The following is an 11,412-nucleotide window of genomic DNA, read 5'->3' as shown; positions in this document are numbered from 1 at the left end:
ATGCGGTCCAAGAGGCTCACCACCGGTACGTCCCCGCAGGGCTGGGCTGCCTCCGGGGCGCACGGGGGCTCGGGCCCCACGGTGGCGGCCTCAGGTACAGAGACGGTGACACAAAAGAGGGGCATTTTGAACCGACGGGTTTAAGCTTGCCCGGCAGAATTCATCAGTCCGAAGAGAGAACTTTACTCCCTTCAAACGGCATCACTAAAGACAGGATATTCTCCTAGAATGAATGAGATTTGATTATTCGGGAACACAATTGCATCTTTTTAATTTTGTCACATGATTTGTAATTGCTGTTCAAAGCTTTGCAAGTCTCTTACAAATCTGTATTTTCATTAAACCACCAAGCTTCTAGTTGTCAATTTTGCAGAGGAAAGCTGACATGAAGTTAACTGATATGTATGAGAAATAATATAGTTAAATAGTACTTGAATTATATTTAAATAATTCTTGTGCACGGGTCAACATTACTGCATATTCTTAGTTTATTTTATTTCTTCAGACTAAGTTATTTTATTTCAGAATACCCAGGATGGTTGTCATGCCTCACTACTTTTTGTTTCTGTATTGTAGTTGAACCAGCTTGACTGTATTACTTGGATAACATATTTAATATCTTTTTTTCAGAACCTCCATGTATAACAGAAGAAATGTTAGTAAGTATGCTTATAAGGCTTGGTCATTATTTTCATCCTGCAGCTATGGAGCAAAAAAAGCAAAAAAAACCATTTTGGTAACTGTTGTCTGTTTTCTCATTTCTTTTCTGTAAGTATGGATTACTGAGCAATTTCTTAAAATTTTGTCAGACAAAATACTTCATTTGAAAATAATTAGTGAAAAAATAACAGAAGACTATGGAGAATAAAGATGGAAATGAAAGTGAATTAAGATGAAGGAAGGAAACAAATAACTAGAAGATTCAACATGACAGGTTTAGTGATCTCTGTACTTTACTTTTTCTGCCCTTTGCTCATAACTCATTGTAGGATTTCCCTGATGTTTGTCTTCTTGTTTGAAAGGTATACATGTTTGTCTGTTACCTCATAAGAAATGACACCTTTTATGTTGCAGCTCAGGTAATGTTTACCTATTCCCTGTTTTGGATGCCTTTGTCACTGTGTATTTTAAAGTATAAATTTGTTGATACTGCTTTTGGGAACCTCTAGATACTGTTTTATTTATAGTGTTTATTACCATAAACAGAACCAACATAAGTTTTGGACCAATTTTTAGCACACCTTAACCTCCAGCTGCAATTCTAAGGCAGCTTTTTTTAGTCATAATTTGGACTATGCAGCAGGAGAGATGGTATGGGAAGAAATGAAACTGAATGCTTTCTGACACAAAAATTTAAGCTATAGTATTGTACATGCAACTCCATAACCTATAATGTGCACATACAAAAGTGCAACTATGATTTCAAATGAAAATAAGACTGTCTACAAAAAACCTCCAAAAACCAGGGGAAACTATATTGTGTATAGATACAGTAAGTAATAAAGCTCACATTAAGAAGATCATAAATATTTTATCTATTAATCAACCATTGTGTTTACATTTCTTGGTGTTATATGGGACTACAGAGAATTAGATCTTTGGGAAATTAAAAACATATTACCTGCATATTCCTAAAGAGCTTAGACTTCAGCCAATAATAAATTAATTGTTTTGAATAAGTCCTTTGAAAAAATAAAATATTTTCACGATGTATTACCGTATCTAGTCCTATCTCAAGATTCATCCTTGTCAGTGTCAAACCAAATATGAGGCTGACTATAGCTTGTTTCTAATTAGTTTCTTTTCTTGATTGTGTTAACACTTGCAGAATTGATATTTCTGGATCTGATTGCCTATCGACATTAGTGAGAGGATCTTCTGTTGATCTCAAAATGGGTTAGGCACTCTGGTAATTTCTGTTTAATCAGCGCTCAAACATCTCTAAGTCCATGGCACTGCAATTGCCTTGGGCCACAGGCCTGTGATGCAAATAAAGCACGAAAGCCTTGCTTTCAGCACTGGCAGCATTTTCTAGTGAGTGTGAGCTAGCTTGCCTGTCCTGTATCAGTCATAACAGCAACCACAAGTGCTAAGGAATAAATGCTGGCAGACTAGGGCCAGACAAACGCCATCTAGGTCTAGTCCTGACTTGTCATGCATGTTATCCCAGATTTCTTCCTTATCTGCGCACAAGCTATCTGTATTTAGGTTAGACCACTGGGGTTTGGATCAAGATACTGCCTGCCTGTACTCCGTGCATAACCTCTCTTTAATGCTATTCCTCACTAGCACAGTTCAATGCCATGAATTTAAGAAAGAGAAAAAAGATATGTGTTGCAACACCTTTGCTGCTATTGGCAAATACATTAGATTTAAATGCATTCTCCTTGCCTTGCAAGGCTGAAATTATAGAATATTCAGGAAAATGAAACTATTAAAAATTATTTTAGTGTCTTCATTATACTGAAGACACATATCTGAAGACCAGTGGAATGATGTTCCAGTTTTCCCCTCTGTTGAATTGAAATGGGCATGGTGGAGATACTGAGTACAGTAAAAGTAAGATTTGGAGCCATACTTTTGTATTTGTCAACAGAAAAAAAAAGTCAACTTCTAGTCCACAGTTTTGAGTCAAGTTAGCAGGATTTAAAATGCAGGGGGTCAAAAAGGATACAAAAACACCTGCAGATGCAGTCTTTACTTTGGGTGAGGTCAACAGGAAGCCTCCCACTTCTGTCAGATTCAAAGTATGGCATACACTGCTTGCTTGCTGAGCCAAATTATAGGTTAGTGAACTCCCTTTTTTTCCTCAAACATCGCCAAGTGGCAGCATGAGAGCAGAAGGTGGCCCTGGTGAAATATACTCTCCTTCTTCCCAAGTGCAAGAGAGAAAGGTACAATGTGGGGAATTTCTAGATTGTTAGCTTATGCACATTTTTTCAAAAGTAAACATGCAGACTTTCAGCATCTAGAAGCTGTTGGGTTTATGAAAGCTTTATCTATAAATTTATTAGCAAAGGATTTACCTTCATGTGTGCGTTTTAAATTGCTAAGGACCTTGGCAGTGTGCAATGGCTAGAATATAACAGTGATGCAATGACTATATTCTCAAAAATGGGAAATAATATTTTGCAAAAGCTTCTATGTCATATCTCATGGAAAAAATACTATTTGAGGCAATAGTGCATTCAAACCATGTTAGTGCAAGTTATTACAAGCCATGCTTTGTGGTTTTGTCTCTATAGGAAGAATGCTTAGCCACAGATGATATGCTTGTGGATTACTTTAATGAATTTTTGAGTCTTCCGGTAAGTACCTTACAGAAATCCATTGAAAAATACAAGAAATGCCTTACTAAGATTAAGAGTAACTTAATCCATCTTGGAAAATTTTATATTTTGCCACTTGCTACTTAAATGACTTTTACAATAAATCTGTATTTTAATGGTAGCAACTCTTAGTGCTCAGTGTTATTATCAGTAAGAACAGCCCAGCATCTGGACTTCTGGAGACAGATGTTATCTTGCTAATTTACAGAATCACAGAATGAGTCATGTTGGAAGGGAGCACAATGGGTCATCTGGTCCAGCCTCCCTGCTCAAGCAGGGTCATCCCAGAGCACATGGCACTGATTTGTATCCAGATGGTTCTTGAATATCTCCAGTGAGGGGGACTCCACCACCTCTCTGGGCAGCCTGTTCCAGTGCTCAGTCACCCACACAGTAAAGAAGTTCTTCCTCGTGTTCAGGTGGAACTTCAAGTGCACCAGTTTCTGCCCGTTGCCTCTTGTTCTATTGCTCGGCACTGCTGAGCAGAGCCTGGCATCATCCTCCCTTCAGATACTGATAGACATTGATGAGGTCCCCTCTTGTTTGTCTTTTCTTGAGCCTGAATGTGCCTGGCTCCCTCAATCTTTCCTCATAACAGAGTTGCTTCAATCCCTTAATCATCTTCATAGCTCTCCACTGGACCTGCTTCAGAAGCTCCATGTCTCTGATGTACTGATGAGCCCTTGACCTGCTGGCAATGCTCTTCCGAATGTACACCAGACCTTCTTGGTTTATGTATTTAAACTTATGTAATTAATAATTTATGCATTTAAATCACAGTGCACTAAAATAAAATGAATAGGAAATGAAAAAAACACATAAATACTTATTTAAAAGGTGTCTGCCTCTATTACAGTGTCACAGCATGACGGCATAATGAATGTTTGTCCTTTTACAGTTTTCTGGCAATGCATTCAGTGATTAATTAACATTTGAGCTCAAGAATGGTTGAGCTTTTGATGGGATATCCTCCCTTTTTGGATGAGGGTGAAAGACCAGAGAAGGCTGCTGTCCTGCTAAAGTTCTTTATTTCATAGTCTCATAGTTTTCTGAAGGTAGAGTTCGAAGGGGTTACATGATAAGGCCAAGCAGCAACAGCAGCACCAGCAGGCAAACAGCAAGTAGAAAACAGCTTCTTCTTCTTCTTCTCTAAACTTACAGAAATGTGGATTATATTTGTTAATTGACCAATAAAATTAACACACGATTCTAGTTTTTCTTTTCTTAACCTATCCTGGTCTAATTCTAGTAGTCGTAAGTCTTACACAAATGTTACATAGGTATTACACAGATTTGCATATATAGTTTCTATCAGCTCTTATTGTTTATGTGAACACTCTATCTAAAAAATGTGAACAGTATAGTTCCATCTATGTTTGTCTAAAGTAAAGAACTTCTGTGAAGGTTACACTGCTGCAGTAGGAACTGTGTTTAAGGTCTCTGCTGCAGCTTTTCAATGTTTAAAGCACTTAGCATATATTTCTACTAAAAGTTAAAAATCTATATTTCTATTTCACTTTGGTGTGACTTCATGTATCTCAGCTTATCCAAAGGTTTTAATTCAACCCCTTTGCTTTGGCTTTCCTCTGGGAGCTCTCACTCCAACAAAGAACAAACTCTTTCTCTTCATGGCTCAGAAGGTTTCAAAGTTGGCACTTCCCTCCTGTTTCTCTCCCATTTGCAGCTAGAAGGATGCAGCCTTATCCTGTATTCTGTGTGCTGATCCAGTTACAGTTAAACCATCATACCCAGTACCCTGTATTTAACCAGTTCTCCTATATTTTGCTCCTTTTCCCTATCAACTAGCCTGCCCCCCATACTCAATTGAGAGTCACATGTACAATCCTGCTCCCTCAATATGGCAACCTCATCCAGCTTCATCTTAGAAGTCTTGGCCCTGACACCTTACAAAGTCCCTTGCCAGGTGGCACAGGCCTTTCCACAGTGTCACTTGTGGCTCCCACCTGTTGTGCCACAGAGCTGCCCCGCAGTCCATTCCCTTCCTAGGGCACTGCAGTCCAACAGGCTGCACTACAAGAACATATATCCATTCTACAGCTTGCTTGGTAGGAACCACTGCCAGCATTACGAGAGGGTAGAATATTTCTTGATGCTCCTTGGACCTCAGACTTTGGTGAAGCCACTAATGAAATAAGTTCAGTTGTGATTCATAACTGACTGATTTGGCTTACTAAATTGAACCAGACGTAGCTGTCTCTCTAAGCCACATCACAGATTTGTGTAAATGTACACAGCATGGAAATTGCACTACTAAGGATGGTAGAATGGGCTGTTCCTGCCAAATTTAATCCTAAAATAGAATCTGGAGGTATTAACTCTATGTCAGAGTGTGAGTTTTGTGCACAGTGTTGATACTGACTTCTTTCAGGAGCTTGGTCTTCATATGCTTTCACCACACTGCAAGATTCTGAAGAGTATGCAAAGCTAGAGAGACACAGTTGGAACAAAATGTGTGGTGAGAGGGCTGGATTTTTTGTTCCTCCAACATCTCCACTCCCTCAGGCCCCCCGCCGCCCCCCTCCCCCTGCAGCTGCCTTAGGATGTCTGCCTAAATCCAAGCCTGACTCCTCAGGTTTTAAACCCAGGCCTTCCTCCATGTGCCAGATTGTTCTTAGCACAGGAATACCATCTTCCATGCATTTGCTGCTTGTTTGGAAACTATGCTTCAAGTTTTGCCCAAATTGCAGAGGATGGAGTGGTTAAGAAGTTCAGCCTTTTTGGTCTCTTGATCTCCTTGGACATACGCAAATTTCAGGACATCTGTTGGATGCCAAAATTCTCCTTGGGCTCAGAGGTCTCCTCAGCCCACAGTCCTGGTGCAGCTCAGCACCTCTGAACTGCAGCAATTGTCCAGGCACTCCTGACAGCTCTGGAAGTCCACAGAAAAGAGTTCACAGTCACTCCTAGTAAACACTGTTTTATGCTGATAATCTTGATAGATTTCTAAGATGATGCATGGTCTCTCTTCTACATATTTACATATCTTCATGAAAACAGATGATCTATTAGCTATTTTTAACTGTAATGTTCTCATAATTGGTTTTATTTTCTCTTTGATATTTTCCTAAGGATTTATCCTCTTCAGGATTAAGTTCTGTTAATGCCTTGAGTTCTGTGGTTTGAATACCTTGCATTCCTGATTTCCCTCTCCTTCTCAGAAGGCTTCTACTGAAACAGCGCATTGAAATTTCCATTGCTTTATTCTTGTTGTGCTTATACACTGTTGCCTGGGAACAGTATTACCCAGGTGTGCTAGTAGTTAGGCAACAAGTTAAACTGAAAATATTGTGAGACTTGATACAAGAAATCAGGGGGAGCATATGCTTTTTTTAAGGGACTGCCTCTGCATTGATTTATAATGCACCATTAGTAGATGGAAAATTGTATCACTGGGGACTTGCTATAGCAGCAACAGGTTTTTCATGTGGGTTTTTTTTTTGCTTTGATTTACAGTGTATCCCTTATGTGATCCTCTTGTTATAATGGCATTCAATGTAATCTGACATAAATATCTAGGTACTCCAAAGACCTATATACTGTAATAAAGTGTAATTTACAGAAAGTATTTCTGAAATACATAATACAAAAAACCTCAGGAGGGTACTTGTTGCCAGTAGTACAGTGATTTCACAGTAGCAGAAACCAATTACATGGCACACAAATGAGTTACACCTTCCTTAGTAACTAATGTAAAATGAAAGATTTAAGAGAAACATTGGCCTGGATATATTTCCATTTCTAGGAGTTCAGGCTAGAATTTGAATCTCTGATTCATGTATTAAAAACATCCAAGGATATGTTTAGTCAGGAATGAAAATTCAGAAGTCAGAAATTGCCATCCAGCTCAGTGTTGAAGGCAATCACAGTAATGTCAGCTTGTTTCTCCTGCACTCTACAAGCTGCTTGCTACTCATTCCATCCCAAGTCTGTGCTGGGTCTTACCTGTCATTTTCCAGTTACCAGTGATCCTGAGGAAGGCACACTCCTCCTCTTTGCAGCCTCAAGGAGTTGCACTAGAGACAAAAGTGCCTCAATTGAAGCACATTCAGGAGATGACACTTTGGTGGCAAGTCCCTGGTTGTTGGTTTCCCTTGCAGCAGAAATCTACTAAGTGACCATAATTTTATCAACTTTAGATTTGAAGAATATCTCTTTTGAACATTGTTTTCACTGTAAAAGCTCTCCTCCAAGTAGTCTGGGGTCCAGCATTTGATGCAGGTGATGATTCTGAAAACAATTAAAGCCCAAGTAGCAAAGCTTGGGCCAATCGGTCTTTCTGAAGACAGAATGGTCCTGCAAACCTAGTGCTGTCAAGAATAAAATCTTGCTTGATCTGAGTAGCAGATTACAGAAAGGGCAGAAAGCAAAAAAGCAATCCACTCTGCTGCACAGTTCAGGCCCTTCACGGCTTTGAAGATGACTTTGAATAATTCCATACATCAAATAATCTATTCAAGGCATCAGTGCATGCTCATTAGTTTCCTCTTGTCTTTTCCAGGTGTGAGGAGGGAGGCTGCAGTTGCCAATATAACCTTCCTTTAAAAGGCTTTGACAGAAGGCCCTACATGCATGTTATGTTGAGACTTACCCAGGACTAAAATTGGCATCATGTCTTGACATTGAAGGAAGCAAACAAAACATTCCTGACTACATTCCTTATTGATAGTGTGCTTACTCTAAATGTTCTTCTCTCTTAATTAGACTGTGATATGTGATTACGACTTTTGTCTTACTCAACAACAGAAGGGAAATCCTGGACTCACTGAAGTCAGTGGGAGATTTTGCATTGACCATGTGTAGTGTGAATTTTTCCAGACACTTCATAGAGCTGCTCAAATTCTCCTCTAGTGTGGACTCTCACTGACATCTATTTATGATATACATATACCCTTCTTAAGGAAGTTTTGGCAATGCTCCTGGATGAGATCTCTATTCACTCCCGCCCTTAACCTAAGAAGCAGCCAAACTGTGGTCATTCTGTTTCTCTTGGGATCAAACTACGTTATTTGGGTCTGGGATGTGAGCATATTTACACATTTGTTAATTGTATCCGAAGTTGAGTGTATCTGAAAACTGTTAAGACAGAGAACAGTGAGATTTATATGTCTGATATCCTGGCAACATGGTGATGGATGCTGTTTTGGTTTCTGTTATGGGAGGACTGAGAGAAATTTGTCTTCCCTTCAGTTAAGTGTATAACTTCAGGTTTCAGAATTATGTATTCTGTTTATTTTTCAGCTGAAAACCGTATTCAATGTGCATTTCACAGCTAAGAAATTTCTTTGCTGTCAAAAAAGTATATGCAATTGTTTATTTATTTAATAGTATTGCTGTACCACGGTCTGAAAACAGCTTTTTGTTATTTGCTCAGAGATTTTTTTCTGAAGCTGAGATTACTACACTGAGTGACATTGATCATACTGGCTTTGGGGAGAGACTTCCCTGTGAGTGAAAGTTTGCAAAGTCTGTCGACTTCTTATTTGTTGGTATTCTCAAGTCCTTGATCTTATTTATTGTTCTACATTGATAATGTATGAATCCCAAGCTTCAAGGCTCCTGCCAAACTCGATTTATTTTTTCTTAACATCTTGAGGTATCATTTCTCCAGAGATTTCCCTTTCTATCTTCAAAGCATCAAAAATTGGCTCAAACTAAAGAGAATGATACACTTAGTCTGTGGTTAGTGTATTTTACTTGTCTGTTAAAAGCCAAAGCACTTGCCAAATGTGGGGTAAGAAAGAAATTTCTTAGTATATTAGATTGGCATGGATAACTTCTTCCCTTTCCTTTATAGTGTAGACTATCATCCACTCCTTAACATAGGCATCTTCACCAAAGAGATTCCTCATTATTGCAATGACGGAATATTGGTGGTGCCATAAACCTCTCTCATTTTACAGTACTTGACTTCCACTGCAAAGGTTTTAAGTTTGCTACAGGGTATTGAACAGTTTCTTGGTGCATTTTTTTTTGTGGCTTGTAATGTGTGAGAATGGTTAGATTGTGTGTTTTCCCCCAAAGTTCTTCACATACTGAAAAGAAAACAGATTGACTGATCCTCACTCCTGTATGGTAACTGCGAAAATGTTTCCTGCAAGAAATCAGGTTCTGGGGGTGTGTTTTTGTGTGTTTCCACTTGATTTTTCTCATAACATTATCATTTTTGTGGTGGTGATGAGTTAAGAAGATTAGGAATTATCTCTTCTTTTGTTGTGCTTATAAAAACATTCTGATTTATCATTCTAGTTTTTTTAAAGCAAGCTTCTCCAGAAAGGTTTGAACTATTCTAAAATGCTTTTATATGATAGTTTGAGAGATAGAGAGATTCTCTCTTGGGAATCTGGGATTTGTACAAAGTCCTAGATTACTGTCTGGAAGGGACTTTGAGGAGGTCTGTAGTGTGGCTTCCTGCTCAAAGCAGGGTCAGTGCTTTAGTACTGATACCAGGTTGCTTGGCACTTTCTGCAATTGGTCTTGAAAACCTCCAACAGCTGATTCCTCTCTGGACAGCCTGTCCCAATGCTAATCATCCCACAATTGCATTTTTTCTTATAATCTAGTTGAGACTTCTGTTGTTTCAGTGTATGCTAAGTGGTCCCACCGTACACCGCCTTAAAAAGCCTGACTTTACCTGTTCAACAATCTCCTTGTAAATACTCTAAGGCTGCTGCTAGTCTTCCCAGAGCTTGTTCCTCAAGAGTGAGTGTTCCAGCCTCTGACCATCTTGGTAGTCATCTGATGGACTTGATCAAATATGTGAATATCCTTCTTGTACAGGGGACCCAAAACTGGATGCAGTATTCCAGATGCATCCTTACTAGTCTCAAGTCTACTGGCTGCTCTCTGACTTGATAGAAGTATGCATGCCTTTTGATGTCCCTGGGGATGTGTAACTACATCCAAACCCCAAAAGTCTGGACTAGAGCCCCCTTCTTCAGCCAAGTTTGTAGTGTACGAAGTCTAAATCTTCCTATCCCATCACTGCATGTTCTTTTGCTCCATTAATATATTTGTCTTATAAATGATTGGTAATCATACTCCCAAAACAGCAATACACTTTACATTTTAAAAATTGTCACTAGCATCTGTTTCACTATATTAAAGTTGCCATAGTTTTCTGTTCAGCTAAATAGAATATATATCGAAAAAAACCTAGATCTAGAGTAAGTTACAAATGATTCAATAGAAGTAGATATATGTGATAAACTAATATTGTATTTGCTTAGTTTTCAATTTGAAAAACATGGAACCAAAATAATCTCATCATGTCTAGTCACATAGCCCTTTATTACAAAATTTGCATTTTTCTTGCTTTTTTTTCCACTTGTGAGGGCATTTCACATCCTAAGAAACGGAAGTACTTTGTTTCTTAGTGTACTTTCTTCTGTTTCTTTTTTAAAACATGAAGGAATATATAAGGAAGAGTACATTTAAAGGCTATTAAGGTTGCACAGTTAGTCACTTAAAAGCTGGTAGCAGCCCAAATTAGGTTTGAAAGTAAATGAAATGTACACATAGCAAACTGGGAGGAGGTCTGAATGTAGGGAAATCTACTACACATAAAAGGTTTTTTAGATGCTGTTCAGTACATCTGGAAAAAAACCCACTAAAACCTGCAGAGTGCCCTGGAGAAAATGAATGCCAAAAGAGGCACAAGGTGTCAGAGAACAAAAACCAATCCATGATTTCAGCTGAAGTTTGGTAACTGAACAGACTCGTGCAATTCAATGCATGGCCCTGAGCAGTGGTGGTGTGATGTCATAGGCACTAATCATACACTTAAAGCTCTCACATGCTGTGTGCTTTGCCAGGCTGAGCCTCCACAGTGAGACATTATGGGATAAGTAGGGAATGTTGAAACCACATGTTGCAGCCACATGGTTCAATTATGGGCATTGCTCTACAAGACATTGATCAACAAGGGGGCTTCAAACAGAAGCAACAAAATAGGTGACAGTAATATCATTACTTTGGGCTTATACAGGTGTGAAGAAGAATCAAATTGTTCTGTAATATATTTCTATGCTATATGTAGCATGTATTTAGCATATTTAGAATGTAT

General features: G+C 38.8%; 1 protein-coding gene across 1 annotated transcript in view; it reads left to right on the top strand.

Annotated features, from left to right (window-relative positions):
- RGS22 (regulator of G protein signaling 22) overlaps window positions 1-11,412 on the top strand; it is a gene marked incomplete at both ends in the record, with an annotated part of 58,685 nt that continues 47,273 nt past the window's right edge. Inside the window, 3 exons of the mRNA XM_082287221.1 lie at window positions 1-25; window positions 631-659; window positions 3,246-3,308. Coding sequence (XP_082143347.1) covers window positions 1-25; window positions 631-659; window positions 3,246-3,308 — 117 coding nt within the window. The remainder of the gene's footprint in view (window positions 26-630; window positions 660-3,245; window positions 3,309-11,412) is intronic.

This window comes from Coloeus monedula (assembly GCF_965178545.1).
Source record: "Coloeus monedula genome assembly, chromosome: 1".
NCBI lineage: Eukaryota > Metazoa > Chordata > Aves > Passeriformes > Corvidae > Coloeus > Coloeus monedula.
This window is presented reverse-complemented; position numbering and strand designations above follow the sequence as displayed.